The following is a 22,296-nucleotide window of genomic DNA, read 5'->3' as shown; positions in this document are numbered from 1 at the left end:
GAAGGTTCCACTGACGGTCCTGGAAGCCATTTGTCTGCCCCAGCCTCGGGGAACCCAGGAGATGTTTATTCTGGATTGCATCTTAGACAGAGGTTTGTGGGTGACTAATTTCCTCGGAAGGTGGCCCCAGAAAGCAAGGTGAGCGAGTGGGTAGCGGGATGAGAAGATGAGAAAGGGAGCACAGCGAAGAAGGGAGCTTTCTCGGGGTGTCGACTGAGGCTGCAGACAGGTGTGCAGTTCTGAGACTGTTCTCTGAGAGCCTGTGGATCACAATTCTGCAGAGTCCTTCCAGGGATGAGGACCCGGAACGTTTGTCCACCAATTCCCCTCTCCCATTGGTGGAGACTTGTTCCAACATCTTCGACAGCCAACCCTGTGGGCCCCCTGAGCAGCCTCCTGTGGCCAGCGAGCACCATCAGGCACAGAGACCCTGATGGCCGATGGCTCTTTGGCTCTGCCTGCAGTAGCCTCCAGGGTCGGGACGTGCGCAGGGCACATATGGCCTCTTCCAGTTTCCTTTTCTCTATGGCTCTCTTCTGACATCTGTTCTGGTCTACCTCTCTCTCTCTCTACTCAAAACCCTCCTTTTATCCGATCCCTGCACTATTTTATATCAGTTGTGTCTACCAGAATTCTTTTCAGTTTCTTAGTCATTTACTTTTCTATCTGCCATTGGACTCTGGGCTTATCGATGTATCTTTTGTTATCTGCAGGCTCGCAAATCAAATTCTTACTAAACCTTCCTGAAACACAACTTAATTAAAATTTACAAATAAGTGAAAAATCCATTATGACCAATATTGAGTTTCCCTCTTGGGTTCAGGGCGTGAGGATGTGCCATGAGCCCCTGGCGTAACTTAGACATTTTCACAGGAGGAGTAAATCTGCTACTCACTGCTTAATGTCCCGTGCATTTTAAATACCATTTTCCACTTTATTTACTGAAAATCTGATCTATGAAAGTAGAGAAGACTGTTAAGTTTGCCGGTGAGACCAAGAGACACCAAAAAGACTTATCAGCAGAATTTATAAGAGAGGAGCCTGTTCAATCTGAATCTCATTGAATCTTGGAGGAAGAGAAAGGGAAAGAGCCTAAATAATTTTATACCAAATATTGAGAATAAATTTTAAAACATACAGAAAAATAATTGCCATTGCCTTATCGGGAGGTGGGCCAACGCATCACAATAAAAAACAAAAACAAAAACTGAATGGCCAACAGTCTCACGTCAGCAGGAGCTGCGTGATTGTAAGCAACGGAAACCCTAACACATTCCCACTTTATTTTATTTTATGTAACATATCACTCTTTATTTTGATAGCCTCCCTAGCAGTTCCCAGTAATAAAAATAATTGTTCATGTTATATGTCAGGTATCGAATTAAGCCCTAATATTTTTCTCACTTAATCCGTAATTATCCTAACAGGCTGGAATTATTAGTCCCATGAAACAGATGGGGAACTGAGGCTCAGAAAAGGTTAGTGAGATGCACCATGAAGGGTGGGTGGGAAGGACAGTAATGGGATGATGATCCATTTCTTCCCTGGGGGGGGGGGTCCACTCATTGTTGACGCCCTTATTTCTGGCGTTAGAAGTGTCTCGGGGGTGCCTGAGTGGCTCAGGTGGTTAAGCGTCCAACTCTTGATTTCTGCTCAGGCTATGCTCTCATGGTTCCTGAGATCAAGCCCCAAGTCCGGTTCCACCTTGAGAACAGAGGGAGTCTGCTTGAGATATTCTCTCTCTGTCTCTTTCTCTGCCCCTCCCCACTACTCGTGTGCGTGTGCACGCACATGCTCTCTCTCAAAGTAAATAAACATGAAAAAAATAACTGTCCGGACATGGACCATCAAACCTGAGTCTTTGAATTCCTCCTCCTCTGCCTCTCTGAGTGGCTCCTGTAGCAACAGGTGCTCTTTGGTCTGTCCTGCAGCCTGTATCTGACTGGGTACATGGGGAATCTGCTCAACATCCTGGCCATCCCCTTGGACCCTCACCTCCACAGCCTCATGTTCCGCTTCCTTGGCAACTTGTCTCTTCTCAACATCTGCTTTCCCTCCATCACCGTCCTCAGGATGCTGGTGAACCACCAGTGCGGTCACACCATCAACAGATGACCATTTTATGTATTTAGCTTCCTGAAGTGGAGCTTTCTATGTACTTCCAAGGCCCACATGGCCTGAAAAAGAGGATGTTAACCAGTTCCCTAAGGTTAGATATGGATAACTATTTCCCCACTTGCTCTCACTAATTTTCACTCACCTTCTCCCACTAGCCAGAGTGATTAGACCCTCCCCATGTCCCCCCTGTTGCCACCAAGACTGGCTCACAGGTCTTCAATCCTTAAAAATAAAATGTAAACGCTGCTTCTCATTTTCTTTGTTAAGTGCTATTTGAATTAGTTTTATATCTTAAACAAGGTATTCCACTGGTCATTTACAGTAGAATAAACGATTTTTGTTTTTGAGAACAGAATGGACACCTAATTTGTACTTCGTATTGTACCATAGCACTGCATTCTGCTTGCAAAAACTCATTCTTGAGTTCACTGAGTGATAGATACTTAGGTAACCGATGTTTTACGCGTGTTATATATTCAGAACACTTGATGCATTGTTATGTAGGTGCTCAAAATGTTTCTAGCAGCCGATCAGAGGTGCATTGTCAAGCCACCTACCTCTGTGAGTGACCTGAACCCACGGGAAACTATGAAGGGGCGTCAAACACAAACCCGAGAGTTATCCCACTCAAACCGCAAAGGAGCTGGTGTTTTGATACAGTAACTTCTATGGATCTTAAGGTCTGCTACTGGGAGGTGTTAATTACCTGCTATGTTTGACCTGCTGGGCATGTTGTCGGAGTAACCTTCAATAGTTCTTGAAAAAACCTGAGGAAACAAAGCAGATACTGCCTTTTACAGGTTTTCAAGAGTGTGCCAAAGCAATAGAACCCTAGTAAAATGGGTGGGAACTTGATAGCATCTGCTACCTACTTAATATGAATGGGTGATCTCACATCTGTAGCCTCGCCTTCCTGCTCTGCGTTTGCTTCTGTGATTCATGTTCTCCTGTTTCTTGGTTTCTTTCCTCTATTTACTGGAGGACTTCCTCAATAAGCTGCCTAGGAGAGGACACGTAGAAAGTAAAATACATATTGCACTTCTACATATTTGAAATTGTTTTATTTGAATATTTGGTTGATAATTTCATTGCAGGTAGAAAACTGGGTTAAAAGTAATTTTCTTTTAGAACTTTTAAAGAGGATCTTCTTTGTACATTAGTTTCCAGTATTGCAATCGAAACGTCAGAAGCTTTATTTATTTATTTATTTAAAAAATGTGTTTAAAATCTTTATTTATTTTTGAGAGAGAGAGAGAGAGAGACAGAATGCGACCGGGGGAGGACAGAGAGAGAGAGGGAGACACAGAATCTGAAGCAGGCTCCAGGCTCCGAGCTGTCAGCGCACAGCCTGACCGGGGCTCGAACCCATGAATTGCGAGATCATGACCTGAGCCAAAGTTGGACACGTAACCAACTGAGCCACCCAGGCGCCCCCAGAAGCTATTTTTATTACAGATTGTATAGGGTTTTTCTCTTTATCTCTTTTCTTCCATAAGGAAACGCCTTCATTTTTTCTGAGAAATTTTCTTGGTAGAGTTTTTTCAGTAATTTTCTCTTGTCTATTTTTTTCTTTTTCTTTATGGATATCCTACTGCTCAGATGTTGGACCTCTTCGTCCATCCTGTCATTTTCTTGTATATATATTTTTTGTTTCCTATACCATCATCTCTGTTTCACCCCTCCCCCATGTTCTTTGAGGATATTTCCTTCCCTTTGTGTTTTAATTGTCTTATCAATTTTATAAAATGTTCACATTATTTTAAAAAGGTGTTCTGTTCTTTATGGGTGTAACAACTACTCACATATGTCAGAATATTAATAATACTTTCTTTGGAAGTTCTATTGTCTGCAAACCTCTGCTGATAATGATTCTAGGTTACATGTCCATTCTTAAGGATGAGACCCACACAGGCTGGTTTAAGTTCTACGTAAATGGAGAGACCAGACAGTAAGCCGTGCTTTTCTTTTTGGGAGCTATAGCAGAGGCTGCTGATTATTTCCCAGTATCCATTTCCCCCTACCTGCTTTAGGTAATAGAACTACCCTCGCCCCTTTAAATATCAGCAGGACATGTGCTCCCTTGGCACAACTTCCTACTGGGTGCAACTTCCTAGTCACTTTCTTAAAAAAGAAGCTGCTTGTCTTCTACTTCCTCTTTCCCTCTCAGATGCTGACAGGGTGCTGGTGAGCTGTTGAGGACAACGCCCCAGGGGATGTTAAAGTGACAAAGAGGAAGGGGCCTTATCCCCAGATGCCCTTGCTGGACAGAACAGCTGATCAACCTGAATACGTTTCTGCCTCTGGATTGTTGCCTGAAAGAGATGTAAACTCCTGCCTTGGTTTTAGCAGCTTAGCTTAACTAGCAAATTCACACTGACAAATTCAGAGGATTCCCCAAATATCAGTGTTTATAGGTGTCTTCTCTGTTGCTGTTCAGTTTCTTAAGAGGATTCTCCAGTCTTGAATCTTTCACAGTAACTTGAATTTCTACTGTGCAAGATGGGATTACTTCCTCTGCTTCTCCCTAAATCCCTCAGCCTATTTCTAATGCAACATTATTTTCACTCTGTCAGCACCGACAGCCTTTTTCTTCCTTCAGATGATTGTTCCCTTCCCAAGAAAGTATCTTGGGGAGAAGGAAGTTGGTAAATCAGAGGCTTTCAGACGAGAATTTGTGTACGAATGGAGACTATGGATTTAGCTGCCATTTTGTAATGAGGGATGCAAACGGTCAGAAAAGGAACACTGTTTTCCAAAATTTTCTGTGATTCACAAATAGTCCTGTGAGTAACTCTTAATCCTGTATTGCCATAATTTTTAGCAGATCATCAACTCTCTGGTACTGATAGTTTTAGGTTTAAAAATAAGATTAATTACCATTCATTATGAATATCTATACTTAACAAATGATGCATATTTATATAACTGAACATTTTTCGTGCTAAAGCGTTTTCTTAAGTAGTTTTCCTTTTCTTTATGGTTTGCTCAGCACCCAGTAGAAGCCTAATAATTTTTTAAAAAGTAGAATATATCAGTTTATAGTAGACATGCATAATTTAAACTTGCTAAAATAAAAATGAAAAATTAAAATTGTGTAAGAGATAAAAGTTAATTTTCTTTTTAAAAAACATATATATATGTATATACATATATATGCATATATATACATATATGTATATATATGTATGTATATACATATATATGCATATATATACATATATGTATATATATGCATATACATACATATATATTTAAATATTTCTTATTGAGATATATATTGAGATATATTAAATATATTATAATATATAATATTATATATATATTTAAATATTTATTTTTGAGAGAGAGACAGTACAAGTGGAGGAGGGGCAGAGAGAGAGGTGGACAGAGACTCCAAAGCAGACTCATGAACCATGAGATCATGACCTGAGCTGAAGTCGGATGTTTAACCAGCTGAGCCATCCGGGCACCCCAAGAGATAGAAGTTAATTTTTTAAAATTTAATTCATATAGCAATTGAGTTTATTTTCAGTCAAAATAAGTGGAAAATATAATGAATCAAATATTTACATTGTTTGGTAAAAGAAAATATTAGGAGAAGTTTTTTTTTCTGTTCTGAAAATAGGAAGTAAATTAACCACAGGAATTATTTTACAAGGAACAGTGAAAAATGTAATATTGCCTTCGACTTCAGTTCATGGGTTTTTCAGAAAGCCAAATATATTGAAACTGAGATGACATAGTAAAACATAAGTCAGCATTGACTCTTTTGCAAAGTGTTACTGAGGTCCAGGCATGCATGTGCTAAATATCTAATTTTATAACAAAGATTAGATTGTGAAATACATAGAAAAATACATAAATAGTATCTCTTTTAAACTAGTAATTCCCTACTACGTGGCAATGAGAAAGAATGAAATCTGGCCTTTTGTAGCAACATGGATGGAACTGGAGAGTGTGACGCTAAGTGAAATAAGCCATACAGAGAAAGACAGATACCATATGTGTTCACTCTTATGTGGATCCTGAGGAACTTAACAGAAAGCCATGGGGGGAGGGGAAGGAAAAGAAAAAAGAGGTTAGAGTGGGAGAGACCCAAAGCATAAGAGATTCTTAAAAACTGAGAACAAACTGAGAGTTGATGGGGGGTGGGAGGGAGGGGAGGGTGGGTGATGGGCATTGAGGAGGGCACCTTCTGGGATGAGCACTGGGTGTTGTATGGAAACCAATTTGACAATAAATTTCATATTAAAAAAATACTATCTCCTAAAATAAAATAAAATAAAATAAACTAGTAATTCCCAAATTGGCTAGTTTAACATTTGTGTCTATGATCCATTTTGAGTTAATTTTTGCATATGGTGAAGGGTAAGAGTCAAGGTTCTTTTTTTTTTTTTAATTTAAAAAAATTTTTTTTTGTATATGGATGTCCAATTGTGCCATTGAGAAATATTTGTTGAAAAGACTATCTTTTTTCCATTGAATTACCTTGGCACTTTTGTCTGTAATTAACCATATATGTGTTAGTGTATTTCTGGACCTTATAGATCTGTAAGTCCATTCCCAATGCCAATGCCAAAATGGGTTGATCATGTAGCTGTACAGCAAGTCTTGAAATCAGGAAGTATGAGTCTTTCAAATTTCATTCTTCTGCAAAAATATTTTGGCTATTTTAGGGCCTTGCCTTATTCGTGTACATTTTAGAAATAGCTCATCAACTTTTACAAAACATCTGCTGGGATTTGGTTTGGAATGTTATGAATCTCTAGATCAATTTGAGGATCACTGGTATCTTAATAATGTCGAGTCTTTGAATTCAATTCCTCAACACGGTATATTACTACATTTAATTAGGTTTTCTGTTTTCTTTCATGAATACTTTGGAGTTTTCAGCTACCACGCACCATATAGAGTTTGTGTCATTTTAAGACCTTTTTATTTTGAAATAATTATAGATTCACAGAAAATCCCAAGGATAGTACAGAGAGGTCCTATGTGGCCTTCACCCTGTTTCTCCCAATGGTTACATCTTAGAGAACGATAATAACACTGATAATAGCAGGACATTGACATTAGTCAATGTTTATGTATAATTCTGTACTATTTTATCACAGTGTAGACGAATGTAACAACCACAGCAATCAAGGTACAGAATTATTCCATCATCACAGATCCCCCTTGAACTACCTCTTTATATTTATGTTCACCCCTCTCCCCTGGCCCACCATGCCCACCACTCATAGCTACTAATCTCTTCCCCACCTCTATCATTTTGTCACCTTGTCAGAGTTTTACAAAATGGAATCATACAATGTGTGATCTTTTGAAAATGGCTTTTGTCACCTAGCATATTGCCCTTGAGATGGTAGGACTTTTTAAATTTTGATTTCTAATTTTTCATTGCTAGTAGTAGAAATACAATGGACTTTTCTCTATTGACCATGTATATTGTGACCTTATGAAATTCTTTCATAAGTGCTAGCAGGTTTTCTACAAATACTTTGGCATTTACCAAATAAACAATCATGTTATCTGAAAATAAGCACAGTTTTGTTTCTACCTTTCCAAAATGAGTGTCTTTTATTTATCGTTCTTGCCTTGTTGCACTAGCTAGGACCTCTAATGTATTGCTGAATAGGAATGATGACAGTAGATATCCCTGCTTTGATTCCTTTTTTTTTTTTTTAATTTTTTTTTAACGTTTATTTATTTTTGAGACACAGAGAGACAAAGCATGAACGGGGGAGGGGCAGAGAGAGAGGGAGACACAGAATCGGAAGCAGGCTCCAGGCTCTGAACCATCAGCCCAGAGCCCAACGCAGGGCCCGAACTCACGGACTTCGAGATCGTGACCTGAGCCGAAGTCAGACGCTTAACCGACTGAGCCACCCAGGCGCCCCTCCCTGCTTTGATTCCTAATCTAAGGGAAAATCACTCAGTGTTTCAGTATGAAATATTATTTGTAGAATTTTTTACATGGGTTTTCTTACTTTGATAGCTCCCGTTCCAAAGATCAAAGAACTAATGTGAGGGTCCTACAAATTGTACACACCTCAGAGCCATAGAAATGACCACCAAGTGGGTCCATAAGCCCACTGGGTCATTGTGAGATAAACAGGAACTAGGGATCCTTTTATTGCCTGGCTCCTGTAGCTCCCTGGGGTTATGGCGATACTTTCTGTTCCCAGGTTTCAGAGACAGCTCAGATCCAACACGTCTCTAAAGATTCTAGTGCACAATTACTAAAGTCAGTCACTGGTGTCTTCTTTCGGGAAGGATTGGAGAAATACTACTATATATGCTTGCTGTGGTGTCGCATGGTCCTTCCTCATAGGAATCTGTCCTTAATTTGAGTCTGAGAACTGGGGAGAAGATTGCCAAGAAGAAAAAAAAAAAGATAATTGGGCAAGAGATCGTGACTTTTATTGGAGTTGCTTATCTCAGTCTTTGGATCACTCATTCTCGACCTTTCTTTTTTCTTCCAAGATTTTATTTAAAGTAAACTTAGTTAACACATAGCGTATAGTGTAGTATTAGTTTCAGGAGTAGAATTTAGTGATTCATCAGTTACATATGACACTCAGTGCTCATCACAACAAGTGCCCTCCTTAATGCCTGTCACCCATTTAAGTCCTTCCCCCTACCATCTCCCCTCCAGTGACACTCAGTTTATTCTCTTATGATTAGGAGTTAAGAGTTTTTATGGTTTGCCTTCCTCTATGTTTTTATCTTATTTTATTTTTCCTTCCTTTCCCCTATGTTCATCTGTTTTGTTTCTTAACTTCCATATATAAGTGAAATCATATGGTATTTGTCTTTCTCTGACTCACTTATTTCGCTTAACATAATACACTCTGGTTCCATCCACATCGTTGCAAATGGCAAGATTTCATTCTGTGTGGGCTGACCCTTACCCTAAGGAACACCATATTCTGTTAACGCTCTTCAGAGATTCCTACAGGTCAGGGTGTCTTCTCCCCTGCCTGCATCCCAACCTTGCTGCCTTACACGCCTTATTCTTAAAGAGGCACTCCTTCTGAGGGTCGGCATTTGCAAAACCCTGAGAATGAGTGCCTTCTTTGATTTTGCATCCTAGGCACATTCTTGCATCACCTAGTCCCGGCCCTCTAGTAGTTTTCATCCAACCTGCTTCTGAAGGTGAAGGGCTGTCACTTAACCCTGCTATCCCAGGATTCGATAATCCTTACTGCTGTTAGGCAGCCACATTTGATAATAGCGTCTCCTACCAAAAATGTAGCCTACAGATGATTAGCCACAATAGAGTTTCTCTATAATATTGGTCCCTGTCACTGGTGCATTCCTTATTCTCCTGGTAAATGGTATATCCTCAGTGTTCCTGTGAAGAAAAGAGCTGGTAGGACTTCTGGTTTTATAAAATAGATCATTCTAATATGTCCTCTTCTCTGAGTCCTTAATCATTTCTTACTTAGTCTCCTTTAGCAGTTCTGGCATCTTTATTCCATTTATTGACCATCATTTTTCCTAAGCTTCCCAAAGCATCCTAGAAGTACACGAAGAGCTGACCCCCAGGGCACTTGCATTGCTATCTTGTGTTATGGAACAGTGTCCCCATCCTGACAAACTCTCCCTTACCCAGCTTTAGGATCCCCTCCTACGTTTACTCTCTCACCTGCTAACACATGCTAGCTAGGTCTCACAGATCCTGTATATGATTCCTTTCCTCTCTTAGCAGGCTCAGATGTCCTTAGTCCGTGCATACCAAGTTTTGATGTCAGCTACTGTTCTGATGCCTGGAGGGGAGTTGGGGACGGATCTTGAGGAGAGCAGTTATGCCCTTAGAAGAAACCTGCTGTATTTGATTACTATGCATGGTCTTCAAACAACAGGGGCACTGTCTTATAACAAGGGAAAGCAGGCCAATTATGCAGGCTCTTTGGGTTTAGGGAAATCTGGAGTTCGAGGTTCTGTAATGCATCTGCTCAGATACCCTAATGCCAAGTCTAAAGGCGCCACTCCTTCCATAGCATTCCTTTTCGTAGAGACTTGCCAGGGCTAAGAATTTATTTTTTTACTGATGTTTTACTATTATTTTATGATTATATCCTGACCCTGGTCCTTCAAATAATTAATCTCCAAGCTAGCTGAGATAAGAGTTTCTTTAAATACTAACAGGGGGGCCTCCTGGATTTCACATTTATTTATTTCCTTGAACTTGCAGTTGCAGCTAAGGGGCACTGAGCTTGCATCAACAGTACTCAGTCACCCAACTTCACAATCCTTTTTTGTTGCTATTTCCACCGTAGCCCTCAAATGTCAGAGATATTTCACTAGCTAATGCATCTTCTTCCATCTATGTTTCATGACAGTTTACCAGAGAGCGAAAATGTTCATGCTTGCAATGCTGCTGCCGGCCGGGGCTATCTATACTTCATCTCTCCCTAATGATGGAGTCTTGATTGCCAGTTGGCTGGTGGGTGATCCAATTCTAGAATCTCATTCTTAGAGTTTGCTCCCTAGACCCATTTATGGTATAAACTCTCTTGAGTCAATGTCTCTAGAAGGGATTCAGATGCATGTGAGCTTTTGATGGTATGCTTTTCGGGGTGGGGGCGGGGGAGAAGTATAAGAGAATGAAACAACAAGAGGGAAAGGAGCTGAGCAAAAATGTACTCTCAGGTTAAGTGTAATCTTTACCCGATCCACAGCGGTCTCTAGGACATCAGTTGCACCAAAGAATTGTCCAGACTCGAGGCAAGGAATCGGGGATTTGGTATCCAAATGCCAGTTGGGCATTGGTTTCTCCTAGGGGTACAGGGTATAACTTTCTAGGTTATCAGGATGAGGTGGCCCTTGTCATCACAGTACATGCTTTGGAGGTCACAGGTCTAAGCCATTAATTGCAGTGCTAGCAGCATCTGGAGGGTGGGCACACCATTGGGTAACTCCCAAATGACTCCCAAATGACTATTTTAGTGTCCTGACAGGAAATAGTGATTGGCCAAAAAGTGCAAAATTTTTTGGTATAAATAAAAAGCTGAATATATAAATAAATATAATTTTTTTATATAAACTTTTTATATAAATAAAAAGTATCAGTCTTGGTTCAGAATTTGGCTTAGCCTCTAATTATCTGAGGAGGTTAGGGGACAGTTTATTTAATCTAGCTGAACTTGCTTCCTCATCTATGCAACAAGAAAGGCAAGAGCCCTGTCACAGGAGTTTTTGAGGATCAATTACAATAATTTATGTAGAGTTCTGGCATACTACGTGCTTAAAGATTAAAAACAGGTTAACAAAACATGTTGGGTGATCATTTAAATTACTTCTCTTTATTGTGGTTCCTCTTTTTAAAGGAAACAGCCATTTGGTAGACTTAACTTGTTTACTTTTCTCTTTAACAAGTTGAAATTTAATTGTGCTTTCCTCCATATTCCAAAGAGTTTTGTTCAGTTATATTTGGTAATTCTTATTTTTGAGAGATAGGCATTTTGGCTATTATTGGTATGTAGCAGTCATTCCAGTACTAGCTGAGTAGTGAAGACAATTTCCAGAGTTTGCTCTTTTATTTAGACAACTGTCTTTGTCTCTTCTAGGAACAGATATCCACAGTTGGTGGGCAAGATACAGAATCTGGGTTGGCAGGTTCATCTGTCCCGCTTAAGAATACTAAATTTAGGAAGTGATCTGGACGAATACCTAGGCAAGCCTAGATGCTTAAGGAGACCATAGTCTTAGGGTTAACAATCCAAGAAGAATAACGAATGTGCCTTCCATCATCTTGTCTTTAGTGCTTAGAAACAAAATGCCGAGCTTCTCCTGGATCCAGCATCATTCAGATATTCTGAAAGCATAATAAATCTTCCTTTTTTCTTAATTAATCATCCTCAACCATTTAACTTTCAGTGCATGCTTTTTCCGTGTTGCAACACAGACTAGAATAACTGCCACACTAGAATAGTTTCATAGAGGGAATCATTTGGTGTTTTTATGTATGTTAGTAAACCCAGGGGTGCCTGAGTGGGTTCAGTTGGTTAAGCGTCTGACTCTTGGTTGCATCAGGCTATGTGTTAACAGCACAGAGCCTGCTTGGGATTCTCTCTCCCCCTCTCTCTCTGCCCCTACCCCCCTCACGCTGTCTCTGTCTCTCTCAAAAATAAATAAGTAAACAACAAAAAAAATTTTTTTAAAAGAAAGAAAACCCAGGATAGGGAAAAGGAGTTACCATTGAAATACGGTAATTGTAATTATAATTGTAATTGTAATTATAGGGACCAAGCTCTTGAGTATTTTCACACTTGGAGACTCATATTACTCTATTCTGGTTAGACCATGTGCTATCTGGAAAGACATTTAATTTTTGAGATTAAAAAAAAAAATCCATTCTTCTATGGGCAATTTATACCTACTCCTGATTAAAGAAACCACTTCCCAAACAGATACCACTTCTCAGATGTTCTATTTTCTGTCATGCTATGACTTCTAATTCCTGTAGAACCCACCACAGGCACTATGCATCATGGGCTGCAGTCCCTTTTACCTTTTTGCTTTTGGTTACTTGGAGAGGAATCGTGAATATATCCAGAAAGGAACTCATCATGTGCCCCATCTGGACAGCAAGAGAATCTTGGGATTACAACAGTAACTACATACAGAATTCCAGAGGGCTCTTCCATCAATCTCCAGACTCTTCTCCCCAAGAAGACGGAAAGCTTACCCTATCAGAGCTGTGCTCAGCACTTGGTCTTCTGGTCACTCCCCCAGCCCCTCCCCTTTAGTGACACGTAACTGAGACTTTGCCAAGGCTTTGACTTACGCACCATTTCAACTGTTATTTAGAGATCTTTTCTTCATATCGATTCAAGGGTCTGGAAGCACTGAGCCCCAGTGTGGCACCTCTGAGACCGTGCCATGCCTTCCAAGTTGCAGAGCGCTTTCCCAGCACTGTGTCTCTTTGGGGTCTTGACCTTACTTCTGTGCCCTTCTGGCTTGTGTGGTGAGTACAATAGTTACGGGGAAAGGAGGGTAGTCTCTCTAAGATGTGGAGGACAAATATCTAATAAAGAACTAACTGAATATAGTCAAGTAGTGGTAGTTCGTAACCTTTTTGAGAGAGTATAATCAACTATATACTAATAAAAATGAAGAATTTTAAAATATAAAAGAAATTATTTTAATTCAAGTAGAAGCTGTGATTATGTCTAGAATAAAAACACGTTGATATGCACAAATCCTTGTGAGGCTGCTTTAGCAAGGAATAATCTTGAATTTTCAAATCAATGTCTTATATTTAAATACTGCAAAATGCTTAAGACGAATTTACTTTCCAAATAGGTTAATTGTGCCATCCAAAATCTTAGTTACTGACTGATTAGAAATACTTTCCATCCAAAAGGCAAAAATATTTTCTGTTGTCAGGTGGTTTGAGAGAGTTTAATGCTAAGCGAAATCATCAGTCAGAGAAAGACAAATACCATATGATTTCACTCATGTGTGGAAAGAAAGAAAGAAAGAAAGAAAGAAAGAAAGAAAGAAAGAGGGAGGAAGGAATAAAGAAAAGGAAGGAAGGAAGGAAGACAAAAGGAAGAAAGAAAGAAAGAAAGAAAGAAAGAAGAGGGAGGGAGGGAGGAAGGAAGAAAGAAAAGGAAGGAAGGAAGGAAGGAAGAAAAGAAAAGAAAAGAAGGGAAGAAAGAAAGAAAGAAAGAGGGAGGGAGGAAGGAACAAAGAAAAGGAAAGAAGGAAGGAAGGAAGACAAAAGAAAGGAAGAAAGAAAGAAAGAAAGAAAAGAAGGAAAGAAGAGGGAGGGAGGAAGGAAGGAAGAAAGAAAAGGAAGGAAAGAAGGAAGGAAGGAAGAAAGGAAGAAAGTAAGAAAAGAAAAGAAGGAAAGAAAGAAAGAAAGAAAGAAAGAAAGAAAGAAAAGAGACAACTAAAAAACAGAGAACAAACTGAGGGTTACCAGAGGGGAGAGGGATGCAGGCAATGGGTAAAACAGGTGAAGGGATTAAGAGCACACTTATCATGATGAGCACTGAATAATGTAGAGAACTGTTGAATCACTGTATTGTATACTTGAAACTAATATAACACTGTATGTTAACTATACTGGAATTAAAAACTAATAATAAATAAAAATTTTAAAATATTTTCTGTTACCAAATACTGAGTAAATTTTCTAGAGTAAAATTATAGGGCACTTTGTGAACTGTAAGCCATCGTATAAATGTGAGGCGTTGTTATTGAAATGTAGAGAAGTTTTTACCAGAATGAGAAACAAAAGTGTTTGAGAGAACTTACCAGAACTGATTGAAGACCTGCTGCTATGGTAATTAATTTATTGGTATGTGAGGGGTGCCCGGGTGGCTCTGTCGCTTAAGCGTCGGGCTCTTGACTTCAGCTCAGGTCATGATCTCACAGTTCGTGGGTCCGAACACCCCCCTGCATCGGGCTCTGTGCTGACAGTGAGGAACCTGCTTGGGATTCTCTCTTTTCCTCTCTCTCTGCCCCTCCCTCGTTTGTGTGCTCTCTCACACTCTCTCTCTCTCAAAATAAATAAATAAACTTAAAAACATTTACCTCTATGTTATTTAAATGGAAATGTCCTTTAAGCAAAGTGAGATTTTCCTCTTTTGTTATCTAATATTATTATTTTTTTGTCTGAGAGAACTAATGTTTCGCATTTAAAAATATTTATAAACATATTCTCTGAAAGGATTTGCATGGCCTGAAGACTGAGGACTTGAGATGGCTTGGCTGGAAAATCCCAACCCAGAGCAAGGGCTGCATGTTCTTACTGATTTCAGAGTGTAGAAGCCATGCTTTCTTCGTCACTGAGAGTGGTCGGAGGGGGGAAAGCGTGGGTTTACTAAGGAAGCATCCTTCTCTGGAGGATGACTTCTCACATCAGATGCATGAAAATTGTTGGGTGGCAGTATTAATTTTAGGTTGTAGAGTGGATGCAGGATAAAGAACCTCGTGCTCGGGGGATTTTTAGTTTTCCAGCTTCATCTCTGAGTCCCTCTCTCTTGGAGTCAGAGGTAGCAGAGGAAGGCCCCGTCGAATTTGTCAAGTCTCCCAATGATTTCTTCATGTGTCCATTTCCCTCCCTCTCTCTCTGCTGTTGCCTCCTCTCTTCCTGTTCCCTATGGCCCCAACCCTCTGAAATGGTATATAATGTCTGTCCGCTCTGACTTGAACCTCCCTTCCTTCACGGTAATAAGCTTCTGATCCCAGACTTGGCTCGTTGCCTCCGTAAGACGCTGCCTCTCCTATCTTATCAACCACTCAGCTTTCACCCGTCCTTCAGGATGTATCTCCAGCTTACACCTGGAGGCCTTCCCTCCATTCTGCCAACACCTTCTCCTACAGCACTCGCTTCCGGTCCGAATCTGGCGCTGCAGTGACTAGGACAGTGGTATAACTCCGCATGCGGCGACATCTTATCTTGCTAAGTACGTTGCAAGTATGTTTCCTTAATATTACCTGAAGAGCCCGAGCTACAAAACTCCCTCTGTATGTTTATTCATAAAAACGAAGAGCTATTCTTGATATTTCTATGGGGGTGCTTGATCTGCAGTTCAAGGAAAGCTCTATGGAAGCTGTTGACTTACACAGGCCGATTCCTTTTCCTCGTAACAAAAACAGAACTGACTTTGGTATTCCTATGCCTATGCTTTCTGAACGCCTCAGAGTTGCAGCTTTGCGAACAGCAGAGGTAAGGGAAACAGTACTCGATCTGAGCCGAGTCTGGCCAGCAAGAGTGTTTCGGACGTGCTCTCTCGCTCGTGTTTTTGTAGTTGTTTCTTGGTGGAGCCTTCGTCACGATGGCTGAGGATCTGCTAAGTGCAGTCCCCTGGTCAGCTTGATCCCGGATCCATCTCCAATACTGGCTGATCACTTCCTCTTTCCTGTCTCCTAAATACCTGGTGACTCCTGGAGATTTTATCTACACAGAGGCTTTCTTCCCACCTCCAGGGCTCCCTCTGCACGGGCCTGAAGACAACACCACCAGGGCTGTCTTTTTCATGCGGCCCATTTCCAATTCACTGGAAGTATGCATTCATCCCTTGTCCCGAATAATGTCAGGAGTACAGGCCACTCTCAAGGCAGCAGAAATCTGTCCTTTTCTCTCACCAGCGGGGCCACTAGGCAGCCCACCTTTGCAGTTTCGATTTCCCAGGCAGGAGCTCGACACTAGGCCACTGTGTCTAATGTCCCTCCGAGTTGAAAAGAGATGTATTGGGCTTTCTCAGTGCGCCCTGTCACTGCAAAGGAGAAATGCACCCACCTCATTTGACTCACCTGAGACTAATTTAAGTGACAAAAATGAAATTCCTAATCTTTTCGTGCCTTTGGTTTGGGCAAAGGAGTTAAGGGTTTTCTAACTGATTCTGAGCCACCAAGTTCATCAATTATGAGATGCCACTTGACTTTGCAAAAAATAAGAACAAAGACTTCCGTTTGATGGCCTTTACATACCCACTGATGCCACGTAGAATAAGTATCCAATGATCACGGCAGAGAAAAGAAAATAACAGTATTCCAGTAAGTACCCGTGGACTTGGAGGCAAACCTTACTTCAATGTCTAAATTCGATTCCTGTTGCAAGCACTTACTAGCTGTGACCTTTGGCAGAACATCTGATCCCTCTAAGATTGTGTTTCCTTTTCTCTAGAATGGGTTTGATGATCATAGTGACTCAGCTGGTGTGAGCGTTAATTGGTATAACATAAAATGGTTAACCCAGTGACTAGCAAGTTGCTAAGACCTCGGCAAATCATTCCTGTTGATTTTGTCAAGGAAATAAAATACCCCTCTACAGTATAACTTAATGACTTCCTTCTATGAAACAGGAAGAGTCCCTCATTCGGAATTGTTCATTATATTTGGCTCATTGCCTTCCACCCTTCTCTTTTATCATTCAAGATTGCAAAATGTTCCCAAGCGTTGCCCATGGATTCCATAAAGACGTGAGCTCATTTTTCTCCTTTACTACTGCGGTGCAGTATAAATGCAATGAAGGTTACGTTCTGGTTGGACAGTCCAAAATCACCTGCAGAAACTCCCGCTGGTCGGCTTCGGCTCCTGAATGTAAAGGTAACCTCAACTTTACTGATGACCCTGACTAAAAAAAGTAGAGCCTCCAGGAAAGTTCTGACTGTAACGTCTCTTCCCAGCCAGGGGAAACACTTACAAATTTTTATTTTATTTATCGACTCATTAACACATGCATATATACAATATTTTAAAAGTCTGAACCATCATCCAGCTTATCATTCTTGAAGTAACCATTGTTACCAATTGTGTATGTTTCTAGAGGGCCACTTTTCGCTTTTTTTTTAAATTTTTTTTCAATGTTTATGTATTTTTGAGAGAGAGAGAGAGAGACAGAGCATGAGTGGCGGACGGGCAGAGAAAGAATCTGAAGCAGGCTCCAGGCTCCGAGCTTCAGCCCAGAGCCCGATGCGGGGCTCGAACTCACAGACCACGAGATCGTGGCCTGAGTTGAAGTTGGACGTTTAGCCAACTGAGCCACCCAGGCGCCCCTGCTTTGTTTCAATAAAAGTTTTACCTGATATGTAACATACTACAGAAAAGTGTACCAATGTTGGGTGTGAAGGTCAACAATTATCACAATGTGAACCTGACCTTGACGCACCGCATGGCTCTCTTCCCCAAAGACGGCTGCTATGCCCATTCTACAGTGTGCTGATGACACTGACTGCACCTTGTTCCTGTTCCCTTGATGACCTCTCTTGGGGCTATGTGTTCCAGGCCTGTTGGAGATGACTAAATATACCCTAAAAGTGCCCTCCAAGGCCGGTACAGGGGGAGGCTTGCTTTGGCCTTTCACGAATCTTAGAGATAAAAGTCTTTCCTCTTCCTAAAGTCTAGATAGCACCACAAGATCTGCTTAAACGTTAGCTGTCAGTTAGGTGCTTTGAACCCTTTGATCTTACTACAGTGGCCTGTACTACAATGCCCCCTTGCGCTAAAGAAATCTGTGGACTGAAGTCCAGACTTTTTTGAGAATTGCTGTGCAGGGCCTGGATCGTCGTCTGCCTGATTCCGCCGCGCCCCCCAAATCAGTAAGGTACCCTCAATAAAATTCTGTGGGAACTGTATGGAATGGCCTGCTTTGTTTTTTTTTGGTCTCAGAGTAACTTTTCAGCCTGGGGGATACTTTACTGTCCCTCTCGCACCTTCCAACACTATGGATGAGTCTTGCCAACTTTATACAGAGGAGGTCATGCTTGTCTTTGGTGCGTGGCTTCTTTCTTCATTAGGTCTGGAAAACCGTCTATGTTCTTACACATAGTGATAGTTTATTCATTTCCGTTACTTTATAATATTATTTTGGGTGAATAGACCACACTTTATGTACTTTATAAACGTTTGAGGTTTTTCATGTTTTTGGCCATTATGAATAATACTCTTAGGAACACTTTCGTGCATGTCTCTTGGTACAAATGTGCAAACCTTTCTATTAGGAATAAACTCAGGAGTAAATTGCTATTTTGTAGAGTGTGCATATATTCATGTTTAGTAGATGACGTCAAATTTTGTCCGAAAGCGGTTATAACAATTTACATTCATACATAAGTTCTAAATTCCAATTTCGATAAACATAAGTTTTAAACCCCAATTTATTTCCATTTTCCAGTATCTTCCGTGGTATTGGAAACTTTTGTGTCTTGTTGAAGAACTATTTGCTCACCACAAGGCAACAGTCTATACGACAACAAAACACAACAAAAATACTCTCCTATGTTATCTTACGGGTCTGTACTGTTTCACCTTTCACACTGGTATCGCCAACCTACCTGAAATTCCTATGCGTCTGTGGTAGAGAGTGGGGTTCAAGGTTCGGTTTTCCCTGGTGGATAATCAATAAACTGTGTGCCACTTATTAAACGGGCCATAGGTTCCACAACTGCTGCCTTTGACATAATTCAAGTGTCTATGTGTGTGTGGTTCTGTTTCTTGCACAGAGAGATAGCAGGTTTTAATTTGAAAGTATCAGTGAGGATTTCCCAACATTTCTGTGAGTACCTGCTTCATTTTCAATGACTGTTCTTATGGATAAATTCCAAACCTCCCCCGGGGTGTCTGATATCTCCATCAGAGCCTCACACATCCCGTTCATCTTCTCGTAATGAAATTGGCCTAACAGGAGATTTCTGGTTGACCCCCAAGATTACGTGTGCCTTGTAAAAATCACACTGCAAATAGCAACTCAAGGGGCTAATTTCTCACCATTGTCTTCACCTAACACAGAAAGCAGTCAAGGGTATGCGAAGAAAAATTACGTACTTGAGATCATAAGAAGAGTGAGGTTTCCAGATAGAGTAGTTTTAAAAACTCAGATTCTGGCGCCACGTACTTAGGCTTATATTATAGTCACGCCACCTAAAAGCTATGCAACCTTACACAAGTCACACAAAGTCTCTGCACCTAGTTTTTCCTTCTAGCAAAATAGAAACAATAATAGCGTTTTACATGATTGCTTTTCCTCGCTAGTCCCAATGGAGACAATCACAGTGTTTTATGTTGATGATAGTGTGTAAACTAGCATTATTCTCATGACCAATTTTATTGTCATAATCATACAACAAATGGAGACAAAGCACAACTCTCAGCATGCGGGTATAATTTACCATCCGTGTTCCTCACCCCCTCGGGATTCTTCGCTTTCGTAAGATCTTACTCTGAGAATCACAGGATGATCAAAACTGTGTTTCCATTCCAGCCCTGTGTCAGAAACCAGAGATAAAGAATGGAGACCTGACTGTGCGTAAGGGCCAGTACGTTGAGCCTGAAAATGTGACCGTCCGGTGTGATGATGGCTATGATATGGTTGGTTCCCCAAACCTTACCTGCTCCGGGAACGGAATGTGGTTGCCAGCAGTGCCCAAGTGTCAGTGGGTAAGTAGCACACATTTCAGGATGCCCCATCCCATTCTAAAACTGGTCATCGGTGGCAGAGCACTGTCAACCAACATGGATGAGATCTGACTTCGACCCGGACTCATTTCTGAGTTGTTGAAAATCAGCCTCAAAGCACTTGATGAGCTCGTTAAAGCAAGTTCTAATTCTCTCATCTTTCTGGCAAGAAGAGCCAAGCCCCTCGGTAGGAGGGTGCCGTAGATCCAGGTCACCCGGCCCCTCGCGCCATGTTTTCTACAACGCGTGCTATGATTTTGCCAGTTGTCCCTGAAGAAGCCTCCGGATGTCTTCTGCAGGCTTGCTCCTTCCCTGCTTCAGCAGTTATTTATTCGCCGTGGATGGGGAGGTCTGGGCGAGTGCTGGGCCCTAGGGCGAACACCCTGCTGAGACAGAGAATCTTTTCATTTCTTCCACCAGCCCCGAGGATGGTCGCGTTACTCCCATTTTGCTGTCACCAGTGCGGCCTCCTGAAGAAATCTTAATACTTTCACAGTTGGAGAGAAATCTCTAAATCTATCCTTGGATCTCTTTTAGGTAGAGCAGATGGGCTGTGAGCAAGTGCTAAAGGGCAAAAAGCTCCTGGAATGCCTCCCCTCCCCGGAGGACGTGAAAATGGCCCTGGAGGTGTATAAGCTGTCGATGGAGATTGAGCACCTGGACAAGAGTTCGGCTTGAGGGGAATGCCGTTGAGAAACCAGTGCGTCCACACCCCCCCACGCCTGCCGCCTCCCTGCAAAAAAGAGAGAATTAGGTCCATTTTTCCAGTTAGCAACCCTACTAATTGTTCCTTAAGTACTGTTTACAAAAAGAAAAAAAAAAAAAGAAAAAGAAAAAAAAAGAAAGAAAAAAGAAAGAAAAAAGAAAGAAAGAAAAAAAAAGAAAGAAAAAAAAAGAAAGAAAAAAAAAGAAAAAAAAAAAAAGAAAGAAAAAAGACCTGTCTTAGGAGAATCTGTTGATATCCTTCGTGCCACCGATCACGTGGAGCTATGGGGTCTGTCTCTTTGCTCAGCCTACGCTTCTGCTGTCCTGGATGTGATGGCATGACAGAAATAAATAATCACCTGTCAAAAATCCAGTGTCCTTGTTTTCACTTGGATGCCCGTGTAACCAAAGCGTAACGCCCCGTACAAATCACTTCCTAACGTTTCTCTAATTAACTCTTGTCTCTATGATATGGCATCACAAGGTGTATGTAGTCCTCAAAAATATATCCCTGTGCCTTGTGTGAGGTATCTTTACCTGCCCTCTCCACTCCGTACTCCGCCTTCAGTGCCCAGGCCAAACAGCTCATTTTCCTCCAAGTCTTCTGCTTTCTTTCCCTAGTGGTTTAGCCTTGACCCAGAGAGAACTCTGGACGACGAGTTTGCTGAACTTTTGTCCCAGGTAAGTTTTTCCAGGGAGAGGAACTGGGCTGTCATTGTGCAGCACCTGTCTGTTATTGGCGAAGAGCCACCCTGGGGGCCTACGAGCTCCTCGGCCACCCAGCTCTCTCTGGGGGACAAACTGTCTAGCCGCCTGAGGGGAGTCTCCCCAAGAGAATAGAAGGTCGGACCCTGAGAAGCCAGAGCCCAGGGAAGCCTGCAGAGGAGCACACAGAAATGGGAGAAAGGACCGAAGGGGCTGGGGAAACTCCTCAGGGGCTTGTCCGTCAGATGTTCCCCTTATAGCTCTGGATACTCTTGGGAAATGTTCATTTGGGACAGTCACCTCTTCTTCCAATCATTCACGTCCTCTGAAATCTTACTGCCGCTCATGCTTGCTTCACCCCAGCCTCTGCTTCTCCACCGCATCTTGACCCATAATAGAGAAAAATCTCTGTTCTTTTCTTTGGTTGTGTCAAAACAGCTGCCACGTGAGAAAGTTTCATAGCAGACTTTTATAAAGCTTTAGACTTAACAGAGGGGTATACGGATGGCTACCCAAGACTGGACTTCCACACTGAATGTTCCAGAACTGTGATTTTAAAAGACCGTTGCTTTTCCCTTCCACCAGGGAATATCTTCTGGCTGATATTCTCTGCATGACCTTGTCAGCCTCGAGGCCATTCCAGTCCGACACTTTCCCTTCTCAAATCTCTCCTCATCGAACTTCATCTGTTCTCGCTCCCGCTGTCCTGGAAACTCGTTTCCCTTCACTTTATTAGGGAAAGCATTTAGCTCGCCATCTTTCCCTAGTCTCAGTCAGGGTTCCTACCCAAAAACTCATGAATGTGTGAAATAAACAAAGAGTCACCCATCCCAGGCATGGGCCCCACGC

General features: G+C 41.5%; 1 protein-coding gene across 1 annotated transcript in view; it reads left to right on the top strand.

Moving 5' to 3' along the window:
- The window catches only part of C4BPA (complement component 4 binding protein alpha), a 43,128-nt gene extending 22,398 nt beyond the window's left edge, over positions 1-20,730 (top strand). Inside the window, exons 9-17 of the mRNA XM_049635052.1 lie at positions 282-419; positions 1,903-2,079; positions 15,401-15,508; positions 15,671-15,808; positions 16,769-16,799; positions 17,020-17,190; positions 17,869-17,912; positions 19,816-20,019; positions 20,575-20,730. Of these exons, the coding sequence (XP_049491009.1) occupies positions 282-419; positions 1,903-2,079; positions 15,401-15,508; positions 15,671-15,808; positions 16,769-16,799; positions 17,020-17,190; positions 17,869-17,912; positions 19,816-20,019; positions 20,575-20,715 (1,152 nt within the window). The 3' untranslated portion in view covers positions 20,716-20,730. The remainder of the gene's footprint in view (positions 1-281; positions 420-1,902; positions 2,080-15,400; positions 15,509-15,670; positions 15,809-16,768; positions 16,800-17,019; positions 17,191-17,868; positions 17,913-19,815; positions 20,020-20,574) is intronic.
- Positions 20,731-22,296: the final 1,566 nt, after the last annotated feature.

The sequence above is a fragment of the Panthera uncia genome, chromosome F1, assembly GCF_023721935.1.
Source record: "Panthera uncia isolate 11264 chromosome F1, Puncia_PCG_1.0, whole genome shotgun sequence".
Lineage (NCBI taxonomy): Eukaryota > Metazoa > Chordata > Mammalia > Carnivora > Felidae > Panthera > Panthera uncia.
Note: the sequence above shows the minus strand (reverse complement) of the source record. Positions and strands in the feature narration are given on the sequence as shown.